This window comes from Natrix helvetica, assembly GCF_964273705.1.
Source record: "Natrix helvetica genome assembly, chromosome: 4".
In the NCBI taxonomy this organism is placed as follows: domain Eukaryota; kingdom Metazoa; phylum Chordata; class Lepidosauria; order Squamata; family Natricidae; genus Natrix; species Natrix helvetica.
In genome coordinates this window covers 97333338-97349916 of record NC_138550.1, presented here as the reverse complement: position 1 = coordinate 97349916, position 16579 = coordinate 97333338, and the positions used below count along the sequence as shown (strand labels likewise).

The 16579-nt window shown below is 37.7% G+C and overlaps 1 protein-coding gene across 1 annotated transcript in view; it reads right to left on the bottom strand.

Annotated features, from left to right (window-relative positions):
* The window catches only part of LY86 (lymphocyte antigen 86), a 29795-nt gene extending 13825 nt beyond the window's left edge, over positions 1-15970 (bottom strand). The window contains exon 1 of the mRNA XM_081951384.1: positions 15803-15970. Within this exon, the coding sequence (XP_081807510.1) occupies positions 15803-15926 (124 nt within the window). The 5' untranslated portion in view covers positions 15927-15970. The remainder of the gene's footprint in view (positions 1-15802) is intronic.
* Positions 15971-16579: the final 609 nt, after the last annotated feature.

Genomic DNA, 16579 nt, shown 5'->3' with positions numbered 1-16579 from the left:
AGTGTAGATGACAAAACACCAGAAAGATATTTCTTAATCTTGCTTTCAATCCAATCATCTTCACATGACGTGATCTCTGTGGATCACTCTGCTTTCTGTCTGGAAGATTCAACAGGGAAGGAAATTCAAAGCCTGTGGCCCTTGTCCTCTTGACACCATAACTTGATTAAGCAACCGAACTTCCTGAGTAGAAGCAAATATGGGGACCAGACTTTTCTTTGCAGAATTCCCTGAAATGCCACTTCTGCAATGCCAGTGTTGAAATTTACCCAGGAAGCACCTTGCTTCTTCAGGATGTGACTGGACCACCAAAGAAGCCCTCCAACTTTCCAAGCTCTTCCTCAATTTCTTTTTGACAGACGCTCTCAGATCTCCCTTTAAGTATCATCAGCCCCATAGATCAATCTTAGAAATTTCTCTGACTTCCTTACACAGAATAATTTTATACCTGTATGTTTTGTAGCTTTTTCTTCTCTCCTATTCTGTGGAGAAATAGATGCTATGTTTAAATTTAGCAGACTTGTCCACAGAAGACACAGTGACAAACTGTGCTGTAGGTAATTCTGCAACACCAGCAGCAGGGGTGAAATTCAACAGGTTCTGACAGGTTCTGGAGAACCGGTAGCATAAATTTTGAATAGTTTGGAGAACCGGCAAATACAACCTCTGGCCCCAGAGTGGGGTGGGAATGGAGATTTTGCAATATCCTTCCTGCTGGATTGGGGTGGGAATGGAGATTTTGCAGTATCCTTCCCCTGCCACGCCCACCAAGCCACGTCCACAGAACCGATAGTAAAAAAAATTGAATTTCACCACTGACCAGCAGCCTTATTTTGTTCAAAATGAGTGGAATGTTTCTGTGGCTACATGGCACATAGCATGAATGGAGAGAAAGAGACCCCAACTAGAGAACGTCAGTGGCATATCTTACAATGTATTCATTTGATAGTTAGAAACAGACATAGCACATATAAGTTTGCGCATCAGAAGTTTTCTTTATGATTATATATATATATATATATATAGATAGATAGATAGATAGATAGATAGATAGATAGATAGATAGATAGATAGATAGATATAACATTACAGTATATCTCACTAATGGATGAAGTTTCTGCACCAATGGATGAAGTAAGAACTATTTTAATAAAAATTTATGCTGTGATTATCAAAACAAAGCCACAGGTAACAAGGAAGATAGTATTATAAGGAAACAGGAATAGAATCCTTTGTGCTTTCTTCTCTACCTGACAAAGTCAGTTTTGTTTTTGTTTTATCATTGCAGTGGAGCATTGCTTAATATTTTTGTTTCTTTAACACTTTCGACAATTATTGTGCAATCCCACCGCCACTGAGATATCATAAGTAGGTTATGAAACCATTTTCTAACACCAACTTCTTTTTGACATCTCTTTTCTGTGCTATCAGTTCCCCTTTTCGTCCTCGGCTGATTTTTAGATTAGCTATTTGACTTTGCACACAAATGTTTCTCCTTTTTTATTCTCCTATTCGTGCATGCAGATGGTACAGTATAGAACAAGGTCTATAAAGGGACCTGTTTGCCACAGGTGCCACTTGTAGCATTTTCAGCCTTTGCAGTCAAGTCTTCAAGGGTAGATTAGTTGTATTCCTGCAACAGGAACAGATGTGCAGCAGTTGGTATTTGGTTGGTTGGTATGTTTTCAGATAGAGTAAAAAAGCAAAAAAAAAAGAGGCAAATTGTCGTCTGTGTACTTGCAGTTTGTGCTATTGTTTTTTTCCCCTCCTTCCAATGATGTTGCTGCTTTGGATAATTTGAGCCTTTGCAGGCAGCTGATGGCACACATGATTATGAGCTTGGGGGGTAGCCAGTTGATAGAATGATTTCATAATCTTTCTAAAACAATAGATGTTGATGGTGTTAGTCTGGGTTTTATGATGTCTAACTTGTCAGCCATCCTTGTTTTACCAGTTGTCTGAATAGCAGCTTGTGGGGACTAAATGAATTGGTAATGGAAAAATGCTCTACACCAGTGGTAGTCAACCTGATCCCTACCGCCCACTAGTGGGTGTTCCAGCTTTCACGGTGGGCGGTAGAGGTTTTGTCCAATACTGAAGCACTTTCCTTTTTTTAATTTAATTTAAAAAATAATAACCATTACTGTGGAACCGGTGGGCGGTTAGAAAATTTTACAACTAACAGAGATACAAAAGTGGGTGGTAGGTTTAAAAAGGTTGACTACCCCTGCTCTACACAGACTATAAAACTCTCTCCTCTTTATTATTTATTTATCCTCACAAGTTCCAAAAACTGGTGCAGAATACATTGTGCAGGAAAAATGCACAGGGGTGCGTGTGTGAGGTCCAGTTTACTGCTTATTGAGTTACTCTGTTCCATCCACCCATCCATCCATCAATCATTCCGCAGGCTGAAAAAGTAGACTTCCTGAATTCTCACAGAGTCAAAATGTTTATCTTCCTTTCTCAGGAGGAAATTATGCTGTACTTCAACCTCTCATTTCCCCTCCACACTTGAGAAACAGACAGCCCTGCTGAATTTCTAGATTTCTCTCTATGTATTCTTTTCCCCCCAGAACCACTTGACATATTAGACCTTTTTTTTCAGAACCACTCGTGTTATAACATCCCCTCCCGATGTGTTGTGTGTGGGTTTTCTTCATTCTTGAATATTTGACTTGTTAATTCAGTTCAAAGGTGATTTGATTTGGATCTCTAAACTGAAGTATATTTCCAAACAGAATTAGCAAAGTGATCTGACTCAAATCAGGCTTTCTGATGCTAGATTCTGTGCCTTTAGAAATACTGTCTCCAAAGCAGTTCAGACATCTGAATCAAGCTGCACTGATGATAGTTTGATTGGAAATAATGAACTGAATTACACAGTAAATCTAATAGTTGAAATAAGAGTTTATCTCATTTGTGTATTTGTTAGATGTATTGTATATCCTGCCTCTGCTTTAAGATTCAAGGCTATGTACATAACACTCCTTCCTCTTAATTTTTTTTTTTAGATTGGCTGAGCCAAAAGACTATAACTGGGTTAAAATCACCCTATGAGCCTCCATGGCTGTTGGGAATCTGCCAGCCAGGCAAAGAGGAGGGATCAAGTGGGGAATTTGCCTTGAGTTTCTGCCTTGCACAGGGACAAGAAACCTAGGGCTGAGCTTCCCAAAGTTCCACAAGACTTTCTCTGTTTGTTCCCAAGAGAAGGTAAGCAGCCTGGAGAGATTCTGGTGTATTTATAGGTCAGTGGCCTCCAACTTTTGGGGCACCAGGGACCAGTTCCGTGGAGAGAGGTTTTTCAGCGGACTGGAGGGGGCGTAGTTTTGCCTGCTGCAGATGGAGCTTGGCTTGTTTGCACAGTCCGGTTTCTGACATGCCATCGACTGGGGGTTGGGGACCCCTGTTGTAGATAGACTATAATGAAGTAGTCAACTTGAACCTTTCACACGTGGATCTAATTACCTGCACTTGACAGTGGCTGAGGCTAGACTTGAATCAAGATCTTTTTGACACCAGCCTAATACCTTAACTATTATACTATTCTTACTTTCATTTCTACACACTAGTTCTTTGCAAAGTACGTTATTTTATCAACCATAGTTGAGGTGCTCCATACTGGTTCCTGATAAACCTATCAAACATTTCTTCAACCATATTACCAAAAGATCTCTATCTATGAAGACCAACATTGTGGCAAATTTATTTAGCTGCAAAAATCATCTACTTAATTAGTTAAGGGTGGGTCTTCCATATATCATCTAACATCCTTATGGCCACTGAGTCTCCATTCTGCAAAATTATTACAATTGAATTATCTTTTGGGATATACTTTCACAGGAATAATACCTTGGAGTTTTGCTGTTTTCATGCTTTTAAATTTCCATGAGAATCTCTGCCTTTGACATTATAACTAACCTTGATACTCCTCTCCTTAGCAACCCTCAATTGTAAAGCTAGAATGTGTTAGTCTTTTTGAATTAAGGAATTGTCCATTCTTCCTTTACATTCTTTATTAGCTGATTACCCGAAAAGTGTAATAATAATAAATAATAATAAATATTTATTTCTTAGCCGCACCCTCTCCCAAAGGACTCGGGGCGGCGTACAATAAAACATATGAAATACATATATAGACAAGACATACATATAACAAAGACGTATACCAAGACATGTACAAGGAGGAGGTCGGCTAATGAGTAAAAACAATTAAAATCACAATGTTTAAAAAACCCCTAAATAATTGAATACAATTAAAGTTTTTTTTCCAAGTAGTGGAAATCCTACGGAGTGAATATCTGATGTTTCCATGATTACAACACAATAGGCCCCAACCATCATATTGAAATCACAAATGAAACTTTTCATTTTCCTTTCCCCCTTCTCTCTTATTCCCATGCCATTCCAGGTTCAATATTTTTGGACAGTTAGTTGATAATTTTCTAACAAATTATTGATTTAAATGATTTTTGGGAAAACAATCTCCAGTAGATTAATTGCATATGTTTCCAGACATTGATCTGGTTGAGTTTACATAGTCTGGTGTGTTGTGGGGTGGAGGGGTCCCCCATTACTTTGCAGAATACATCAATGTTTTTGACCTTTCCCCAATTCAACTCCTGGGAATAGTTAAATAATGGGAAGGCGGTGGGTTATTTTAGCTCCTGTTTTTCCAGGTTCGTGCTATAGTAGAGCAGAATTGAGAATGAAACACAATAGACTAATTCTTAGCATTTCCATAGTGCTTTCTGCTTCCAAAGACCTAAATAAGATACCCTCTAATTAATTCTAACCACAGTCCTGGTGTGGAAATGATTATGAACATTTTTTTTTAAAAAAATTCACAGCTAAAATGTTTTCTCACCAGCTAGGGAAATAAATTACCTCCAGTGTTCCCTAAATTTATCATAGTGATCTCTCATATCCTGTACTTTTAAAATTTAGAACTGGAAGCACATTTCACTTGCTCAAGACAAGAGTCCTATCATTGGACAGGGTGAAATAGTGGAATTAGTTTTATGTTATTTACGTTCTGACTGATCTAAGCCCCTTAAACTAGACTGCTTCCTTCTTGAACCTTTACATCCCAATAACTACTCTGTAACAGCAGCTCTGAATACCAATGAAGTGGAAAGAAAAATATAGGGGAGGGAAAAAAAACATACGTTTTCTGGAAAGACAGTATATATACTTACAGGAAATCATTTTATTTATTGGTTACAGTAAAATTTAAATCCTAATAGGCCAATACTACTGTTGAAAATAACGCTGCGACTAAAAAAAAATAACAAGTGAAAACCCATGGGGATTGTTTGCTATAATAGAGGCAGCTTTGTTCAAAATCAAAGCCAGAAAAAAGACACTCAAATAACAAGAAGCCAGCAAACTTTAATGCAAAACTATTTTATATTTAAATTAGATTAAATTAAATTGGCTCCTGAGACCCAAACTCTCAAGTGTTGATCCAATTCTGGATATCAATAAATGAACAAAATAAGCTCCTCTGAGATATTACTTCCTGGCAGCTCTGACTTCTGTTTCTGTTCCTCTCTCTTTGTATTCCAACTTAAAAAAGACATTATTTCTCATTCTGGTTAGTTTAACATGCAGGAGTTACTTGTGTATTTGTGTGCACTGGTTGAGAACAGTAGAAGGCAGAATCTGATCACCAATGCTTTGACTTTCTAAATGGAAAGGAGAAGCACATACAATTTTGTCTTTTGCCTCAAGGATCAAGTGGTGTGGGCAGGGTATCCATGGTTAGATAGGCCCAGGGATGACCTTGGAGAACCTATGCAGACATGGTTAGAACAACGTGTACAAAAACATTCTTAACTCTGGGAAACAAAACATTAGGAAGAAACTAGAGGTGGTATTCAGCAGGTTCTGACCAGTTCTGGAGAACCAGTAGCGGAAATTTTGAGTAGTTTGGAGAACCGGTAAATACCACTTCTGACTGGCCCTGCCCCTCATCTATTCTCTGCCTCCCGAGTCCCAGGTGATCAGGAGGAAATGGGGATTTTGCAGTAACCTTCCCCTGCCATGCCCACCAAGCCATGCCCACAGAACGAGTAGTAAATTTTTTTGAATCCCACCACTGGAAGAAACTCAATCTGTTTCTGCCCGAATTCTTTGAAATATAAGGAAAAGCACAGATTAGGCTTTCAAGATTCTGTTCCTAGAATGTCTATCTATAAATATAATTCTAATTAAGCTAGCGGACTTGGTTTCCTAGTCAAGACTACCTCAAAGTATTGACATCATGAAAGGATGAAAAAAAATGTCTAGATGGTGGCCCTAACTTTGTAATTTAAGTCCTAGCTTCTTTTTATGTGCATTGCGTGGACCGGACATAAAAAAGGACATGGTTTTGACTGTGTGTTTCTGGTCACCATCTTTATTTTAACAAAAATCTTCTTTCCTCCCTCAAAGAGCCTTTGAAAAACAGAATTTAATTGAGAAATCATGCTTGGATTACGGTTCTAAAGATGAAGTTTATTCTACATGTGAAATGTGGCTTTAACATTTTTGCTTGTCTTTGATTTGCAAAATAAGAACAGAATTCTTAGGTTAGACATATTTTTTTTGTACTTTCTCATGGTGATTTATAATTCATATTAGACTGTCTGCTGTTGTTAATTGTTATATAACTTTTAATAATGTTCCAAATTTATAAATGGATATCAGTTACTTTAACATACAGTGCTATTTAGGGTTAGTTGGCTTTTTTATTTAATCTTGTAATGCTTATAAATCTTGCTTTTCTTTGTTTTTAAAAATATCTTTTTTAAAGATCTTTTAAATTAAAAGAATAATCATAAAAAAGGAGACTTGTAGCCTTATAAGCATATTTAGGGAAACCTTGCTTATGTATATATGATGGCAAGATATTGGCAAATGGAATTCTCTTCTCTGACTCTGCTAAATTATTCTCTCTAGGTATCCAACTTTTTGGCTTGCCTGGGATGCATTGAGTAAAGAGGAATTATCTGGGTCACATATACATTATATAATATAATTAATGTATATTTATACTGAATATAAATAATGTTAAAAGTTTACAATCTTGTGGCAGCCACATTAATAGCTGTCTCTGGCCACATTGGCCCCTGGGCCCCTGGTTGGGCATCCCTTTTTTATACTGTCACAAGAGCAAGACTTTGGAAGCAAAATCTCCACACAAAAGTCTGCAGTGAGGTTTTGTGTTTACTATAAGCAGTATCCTTCAGTTGCCTGTATGAATACAACACTTCTGTATTTGGTTTCAACAGAAAATGGTCCATCATCTACAATCTTGGTCCACCCAGGGTAGTCAAGTATGCTCATACTGATAAATCTTCAAATAAAAATTTAAAGATCTCCTCCAAAAGAGGACCAACAACTACCTAATCTGATATCAACCAATGTATCATCAGATATCTGTGGGCTTTATAAGTTGTCCTGTATTGACATGGTGATTCTTCTTAAAGACGTATTTGGGAGCCATTTTTGAATTTAGAAGCTTATGGATATACTTCTTCTTGCTGCCATGATGTTGATTTTTGGAAATAGCACTGGGTGATACTTCACGTTAAATGACAGAGTTTAATCTAAGACCTGGCCTCTGAGAAAGACAAATCTGAAATATACCAGCTTCCTTGTTTGTTTTTTTCTTGGTCAGTGTCACTGTAGTTAATGAACCTGGATTCTATGACCCTTTGCATATACCAATTATGGTATGGTTTGGTTTGGGTTTGTTTTTAGACATGTCTGTGACCTGACCTGCCAAAAGGAAGATGAATCTGAATTGAAAATGCTCCTCCCCAAAACGAGAGCAGGGAGATTAACATGATAAACACAAGCAAATGTTCTGAGCAATCCCCAATAATTCTACCTTGTCAATCTAGGATTACCCACTCCAGTTTATGTTCCATAAATCACACTTTTAAAAAGGGCAAGCCCAGGACAAAAATAAACAAACTGATTAACTGAAGGAATAATTCGTGATTATAATTAATGATCTGTAAAATAAGGTACATCCTCTGAAACATTAATTGATCCCTCTGCGCCTAAACTATACCCACATAGAGAAACATACAAATGTACTTCATTCCTGTCCCTCCAGAGGAAACAGCAAAAATAAGAAAAAAACTATCAGGGTGGAGATAGGAGAAGAAAAAGAGAATTATGACACTGGGCAGGACAGGACAGGAAGAACAAAATGGGTGGAAGTGAAGAGGAAAGAAGTATTGAAAAGAGGAAAGAAAAATAAGAGAGAGAGAGAGAGGGAAACCTATAAAAGGGATAAAATCCTCCTGCAAAATAGCATTTCCAAAGTGAGAAGTAAGATTTAGACTAGTTTCCAAAGGCATCCATCATGCTATTATTTGTATTTCTTGACAACTTCCTCAATGCAAAAGCAATTATTTAAGAGAAATAATGTTGCAGTAAATCTCCTTCTGATAAAGGTTTATTTGCTTTATTTATACAGCCATAGCACTTAGACTTATATGTCATTTCACAGTGCTTTACAGCCCTCTTGAAGTGGTTTATAGAGCCACCATATTGCTTCCAACATAGTTCCCCATTTCACTGACATGATCCTAGACCTAGAGCAGAGGTCTTCAAACTTGGCAACTTTAAGACTTGTGGACTTCAACCTCCAGAATTGAAGTTGCCAAGTTTGGACACCACTGGTCTAAAGTCTGAGCAGTGGCCTAGTAAAATGAGGACAGAGGGAAACTGGATTGGGAATATGTGTTCAGTTCTCTTGCAGCCCTAAAGCTCACCAGTCACTATGGGGAAAACCACAGCAGCTCTGATGATATTCCCCCTTTAAAACAGAAAATCAGTTTCAACTGAATTGTTATATGGAGTGGTGTGTATGGTAAACAACCTGGAGGGAGAGGGGGGGGTGAGGGAGGGAGAGAGCTCTGTGAGCACAAAATGGTCAAAGAATTGCATATAGGTAATCAAGGTTAATTCTTGACTAAATGGTATTGCTTGTTATGATGCAGAAGTGTAAAGCATTGATTCTGCACTAGAAGTGAGAGGAAGGAGGTGGTCGCTTTTGACCTAAGGTGTTGGAGGGGGGGTACTTAGTGTTCTTTGGGCAGTCACCAATATCAACCATATCAAGCTACAATGCAAACTAGAAATGAGGAATGTGAAGCCAAAAATTAATACTTCAGACACATCGTAACAGTTGATGCATTGAAAGACAGGAGGAGGCTGACAGTGCATCATGCAGATAGAAAGAGTCCTGAAAGCCATCGAAATGCACCTGCAAGAACTCCATAATATGGCAGTAGATAGGACAGCTTGAAGAACTTTTATCCAGAGGCAGCAGATGTTTGCTATGACACAACAGTACACAACTACAGCAATCTCTAAAAGGGTTTGAATAGTCTGCCAAATTCAACACACCTTCAAACAGAGGACTATTTTTTGACAGTCCTTCAGAGAGAAGCATGTTCTCTATTTAAAAAAAAGTGTTTACCAGCAATGGCAATAGCACTTAGACTTATATACCGTTTCAAAGAGCTTTACAGAGCTTATAAGTTGAATAAATATATAAATAAATATACAGCCCTCTCTAAGCAGTTTACAGAGTCAGTATATTGCCCCCAACAATCTGGGTCCTCATTTTACCGACCTCAGAAGGGTAGAAGGCCGAGTCAACTTTGAACCTGATGAGATTTGAACTACCAAATTGCAGTCAGTCGGCAGTCAGCAGACGTAGCCTGCAGTACTGCATTCTAACCACCTGCGTCACCACGGCTGTTACTAAAGTAGTCTCCTAATAATGGTTTGGTTTGGTTTGGTTTATTTGCCGCCCTTCTCCAAAAGGACTCAGGGCGGCATACAACATTAAAAAACACACATCCCAAAAGTTAAAAAAGATTAAATCCATATCCCAAAAAACAAACCGAATTAAAAAAAAAACAATACATTTAAAATAGGTTAAAATTAAAATTTACAGGCCAGGCCGGCTTGCTGGAAAAGCCAACTTTTTAGGGCGCGTTGGAAGGACCGGAGGTCAGGGATTATGCGAAGCTCCGGGGGGGAGCTCATTCCAGATGGTTTTTCCTTTTTATTATTTTATTATTACTTTAATTATAATTCCAAAATATTGGAAGCCTGCTTTGCTGTATTAGAAGGCCTCCTGCTTATTCTATTAAGTGGGACTCTGGACTTCTACCCCACAGTCTTACCTTAAGAATACAAAGGGGGGGGGGGCGTTTAAAAGCACAATGACTATAATGTATACTTTTCTGTTATATTATTTTTTTTAACTAAAAAGGAGGAGAAAAATTAAATATGTACTGTATATTGAAAAGGAATTATAAACACCATCAATATAAAATGGAGCTCGCTCAGAAGCTGAAATACACCAAGTAAATGAGATGAAGAGTGGGAAGTAGAGGAGAAAGGTAAGGGAAGAAGAGAGGGATAGGAGAAAGGGCACGAAGGGGGAAGAGGAGGAGAGAAATGAGGAGTTGTAAGGGGAGGGAGGAGAAGGAGAGAGGAAGGGGAAGTAGAGAAGAGGAAGAGAGAAGAAAGGACGTAGGGAGGGGGAGTAGAGAGGGAGAAGAAAGTGAGGGATAAAGCACAAATATGGTGTATAGAGAGCAGAAGAGCCAATAATTGGTTTTTGGGAGTTGTTGGTAAGATGAATTGATGTAAACATTTAATAATACAATATGATGTTGTTAAGTAATAGTATACATGTGATTTATATGTTATGAAAATGAAAAAAAATTAATTAAAAAAAGAATACAAGTTTTGAACCAAATTCTGTTTTGTGAGATGAAAATATGAGTTGTGGGTTAGGAGTATCCCCCCCCACACACAGATAGCATTTCTGCTCCACATTTATCAGGTTGCCTTTTCTGCAACAGATGCAGAATGCAAGACTTCCTACCTGTATGGAGAAAAGACTAGCGCTGGAAAAAGGGAAAGTGCTTTTGACTCTCCACCGATATTTTTTTCTCTGAATGGGATGCTCCTGCAACCACTCATCTTCAAAAGTATAGGGTTTATTATATATATATATATATATATATATATATATATATATATATATATATATATATATATATATATATATATATATATATATATATATATATATATATATATATATATATATATATATATATATATCTGCTTAATTCAGGAATGAGCAATCTATGACCTTTTTGCAGCAGCTGTGACTACGATGGCTGAAGCCTCAACTTCTCACTGTTTTGAGTGAGAAATAGTGTGAATGCCACCACCACCCTAGTCACTTGCAGGGTCTTCTATAACCAGCCAATTTTTATTGTGCCAAAATAACATAACAGGAACAGACGAGCTTTAAATCTCCCCAATGATTAACTGGAGGAAGCTAAAAAAAAATGCTGTAAGCGACAGGGAGGAAATTGCTTAAGGCATGAAAATTATAGTATAAGCTCTGAAATTTTTCACATTCTGCTTGAAAAAGCAATTTCTCAACAAATTCAACTCCTTTCACTGGTGGATGTTCATATCTACTCTGCAGTTCTCAACTCCCTTCCAACAGTTGTCCTTGGCCACCCAAAAAATCACCCAAACATGTGTTAACACAGGACTGGACAGGCACAAATTTTTCCTGGAAGATCATTTTGAAATAGGTATGAAATTTGATGCTGATAGTTTGCCTTCTGTCATTTGTAACCATCTGTAGCTGCTGCTCTCCGGAACTGTTGGGATTGCAGCAACTGTGCCAGTTGGGAATTTGAGGGCTTGTAATTCTAATACATTGGAAGATTAGGGAAGCCTAGCTTCTAGGTTTTTTTTTTTTTTAAATATCTTTTTGACAAGTTGTATTGACTATCACTTTCTTGCAAATGGACGCGTTTCTGTTCTGACCACCTTTTGGTGAATAAGCTGAGTTTTGAAGTGGTATAATTTTAGGTGTTTAACTAAGAAAATCTCAAACACTTTTTATTATGATTTTAATAAAAGTGGAGGGAGGTATGCAGTGGAGTACCCCAAGGCTCTGTTTTGGGCCCAGTACTCTTCAACATCTTCATCAATGATTTGGATGAGGGAATAAATGGGGAATGTATCAAATTTGCAGATGACACCAAGCTGGCAGGAATAGCCAACACTCCAGAAGATAGGCTAAAGATACAGAAGGATCTTGACAAACTTGAACATTGAGCACTATCTAATAAAATGAAATTCAATGGTGAAAAGAGTAAAGTTCTACATTTAGGCAACAAAAACAAAATGCACAGGTACAGTATAGATGGTACCTTGGTCAACAGTAGTAACTGTGAAAGGGATCTTGGAGTCCTAGTGGACAACCATTTAAATATGAGCTAGCAGTGTGCAGCAGCTGCCAAAAAAGCCAACACAGTTCTAGGCTGCATCAACAGAGGGATAGAATCAAGATCACGTGAAGTGTTAATACCACTTTATAATGGTACTTTATAAAGGCCACACTTGGAATACTGCATTCAGTTTTGGTCACCACGATGTAGAAAAGATGTGGAGACTCTAGAAAGTGTGCAGAGAAGAGCAACAAAGATGATTAGGGAACTGGAGACTAAAACATATGAAGAACAGTTGCAGGAACTGGGTATGTTTAGTTTAAGAGAAAGAAGGACTAGGGGAGACATGATAGCAGTATTCCAATATCTCAGGGGTTGCCACAAAGAAGAGGGAGTCAAACTATTTTCTAAGGCACCTGGGGTAGAACAAGAAGCAATGGGTGGAAACTAATCAAGGAGAGAAGCAACTTAGAACTGGGGAGAAACTTCCTGACAGTTAGAACAATTAATCAGTGGAACAGCTTGTCTCTAGAAGTTGTGAATGCCCCAACACTGGAAGTCTTTAAGAAGATGTTGGATAGCCATTTGTCTAAAACGGTATAGGGTTTCCTGCCTAGGCAGGGGGTTGGACTAGAAGACCTCCAAGGTCCCTTCCAACTCTGCTATTGTATTGTATTGGTTTTCTATATTTTATTTTATTAGTGCTAGTCACCTTGACTACTGCTGTCTGGTTGAACCATCAAGTATAAACTCAGTATATCAATAGTGTCTCATTTAGATAATTTACAGTCATGTTGATAATGCCCATTGATTAAAAGAACAAAGGACATTACCAAATAAATTGAAGGCTACTTTAAAGTCAGTTTGTGCATTTTATGTACTGTATTTAGTACCCAATCTGTAGAATTTAAAAAATAATTTAAAAAAAACTTAGCCCATTGCAATATGTTTACATACAAGAAACACTGAGTCTCAAAGTTAAACTTATTATATTGGGCAAATCTCCACCTTTCTGAAGACAGGCTCTGGCTGGTAACACTTTATAAAAACATGTACAGCTTGATCTTAACTATGTTTACTGAGAAATAATCCCATGAATTTCAGTGATACTTGTTTCCAAGTTGGTGAACATAAGATTGCATTCACTTGAATTAGATGACATGTCAGCTAAACACAAAATTGTTGATATGTAGAAGCCTGACTTCCAGTTCTTTTCTTTATTTGGGGCATGTGAATGTGGGAATAATGCAAAAAAGAATAGCTGCCAACAGCTGTAGTTGAAGGACAGAAGCAATCTGGAATTAAGGGGAAACTTTTTAACGGTGAGAACGATTGATCAGTGGAACAGCTTGCCTTCAGGAGTTAGTGGTGCTTCATCACTGGAGATTTTTAAAGAAAATACTGGATAATCACTTGTCTGAAATGGTATACGGTCTCCTGCTTGAGCAGAGCACTGGGCCAGAAGACTTTCAAGGTTCCTTCCAGATTTCTATTCTATTCTATTCTATTCTATTCTGTTCTTGTTCTTGTTCTTGTTCCTGTTCCTGTTCCTGTTCCTGTTCCTGTTCCTGTTCCTATTCTATTCTATTCTATTCTATTCTATTCCTTGTAAATGAACCAATGGATTATGTGTATGCTTACTGGGTGAACAGGGTGAATTTGTTATAGAAAAAATCCAGTAATATGCACGTATCTGTTACTGCTATTATCTGTTCTTTCTCAGCAATATAGTAGCCTACATAAAACCAAGGTTTGATTTCTTCAGGAGAAGTGGCTCCTATTTTGAGTTGGGTCCATAGCTTAGCAATAAAACAGCTGGATTGCATGTAGAATGTCAGTTCCTGAGGGTGCTCAGAAATGGATTGCAGGTACATATTGATACACAGACAGATGGAGTAGACAGCATTTTAACTAAAATGAAGTCATCGTTTGACTCATAAAAAACAGCCTTCTTTATTTTGCTTCCTGAATGATAAACTGTCCTGAGATCTGCTTATAATAATTGAAAGCTGACTTCGTCTCCTAGGAACTGACTAGTAAAAGATTTTATTCTAAATATTTATTTACTCCTTGGGTCCCTCACTGTTTTGTTTTTTTCATTTTTGTTTTAATTTCCGCGAAGGTACATAAAGCGGTACCTGCGCTTCAGGGAAGGAGGCAAACTCGCAGAGGGCAGCTTTTGTATTTGGATGAATTTGAAAAAAAACAAACACTTGGGCTTTCGTGTGCCACTGATCACTTTTCATATCACGTGCCTCATATGAATGAGATGTCTGTGAAGCTCATTCCCTTCATCCCCTCTGCATTAGGGCAGCAGCTGAGGCGCAGAGCCAGCCAAGCTGGAAAGCTCTGGAAAGAGGCACTGCCAAGCAGATTCATTTTCATTCATTTCAGAGGGGCATGCTCATTTTCTCCGCCAGCAGATTAGAAAAACCAACTGTCTATGGGAAGTGCTGCCAGTCTAAGAAGCTCACTGCACGGGGGTGGGGGGTGGGGGAGCTGGTGACCCACCTTTGACAACATGGTTCCTTCCTGAGTTACACATTAAACCTGATTCAGGCTGACTGAAAAAGAGAAAGGGGAGAAAATAATCAGGTTTGCATGACTTGAGGAAAGTTCTCCACGGCCTTGTTTATTACGCAGGTAGGGACAGAAGAAGATGGTGGAGGAGACGGAAAAACCAGGCTTCTTTTACCATTTCAAATAGGGTGGGTGTGATGGTTAGTGTAAGATAAATCTGCATTAAAGTTCCATTCACCAGATCAGAGTTCTATCTTCTCTATTAAAAATACTTCAAGCGTTACTTGGAATGTTAGACTGGGAGAATATATGACGTTAAAATGAGCAGGTTTGTCACACATATAAGTTATTCTCTACTACCATTATACACAATAGCAATAGCACTTAGACTTATATACCGCTTCACAGTGCTTTACAAGCGGGTTTACAGAGTCAGCATATTGCCCCCAACAATCTGGGTCCTCATAATCACGTTTTATTAATATATTTTTTTTATTGAAAAAGTTTTATACAAACAAATTTTTCCCCTTTTAACCCCCCCCCCACCATACAATGTAAATCTCATACAAATACTATGCCCCCTCCCCTCCCCCCAACCCCCCCAAAATTTCTCATTCAAATATTATACTAAATACTTTACCCCCTCCCCTCCCCCCGTCTTAAAATAGATTACTCATTCACATATTATACCCCCTCACCTCCCAACAAACATAATATAAGTTTCTCTTAAAGTAACAATAGCCCATTAATCCCATCTTCTAAGTTAATTAAACATATATAAATCATAATATAAATTTCTCTTAAAATAACAATATTTTGTTTTATTAATATTTTCTTAATCCGGTAGAAATAGATTAAGAGAATTGCCCAAACCAGTTCTTCATTGAGACCTAAAGTATCTAATACGTCTAGCTAACAGTCTATTGCACAACCTATTTGCACTAGCTGCTAATACAAAACAAGGTCATCGTAAGAAGTTAAACAGAAGTATGAGCTCTCACCACAGCTTCTGTAGTTGACTTCCAAATTATTGTTCTTGCAGATTATGTGTGTAGGCCATCCGGTGATGCTGGCAGTAATGTAAATCAGTGAAAGGAGGACAGGAACAACCTTGAGAGCTTTCATGATCTCTGTGGAGGAGAGTCGGTGTAATAATAGTGCCTTTCTTGACAACAGGGTTGAGAGTTAGCCTGCCCACTTCCTCTTTCTAATATAAATGCAGAAAAGCCAGGCTAGTTATTTTCTGCTTTTCAGTTTCATGTTGGCTTCTGCTAAGAATGAAGAATCCATAATGGGATCCTCACCAACGCTTCAAGTCCACGTTTAGATAGAAGAAAAAACTCTTTTTCAAGATTTTAATGTATTCATGCTTATTTTGATCATTTAAAAAAAAAAAATCAAATCAAGGCTTCCAGTGAAACGGTTTATGTCCTATCTAGCTTTCAATAATCATGGAAGATTCTTATCAGAGAAAAGTCTATATAGCTTTTCTTGTGGGATATTATAAAAAATGGAATATGACCAAGCAAAATAAATAATAAAAAGACTAAAGAAAAGACACAGGATGGCAGCAGACATTAGTATGGCATCATACTAATGATGTACCGTAAGTCTTGGAGGCTTGCCGTCATTTCCATGCCAATGGACCTTTTTAAAAAAAATTGTGATTTTATTAAAAGTTACAATAATAAAACATTAAAATTTATACAAGCTAAAATAACAAGAGGATTACAAAAAACCCGAAAGTGCAGAAATGAAAAAAACAAAAGAAAAGAAAA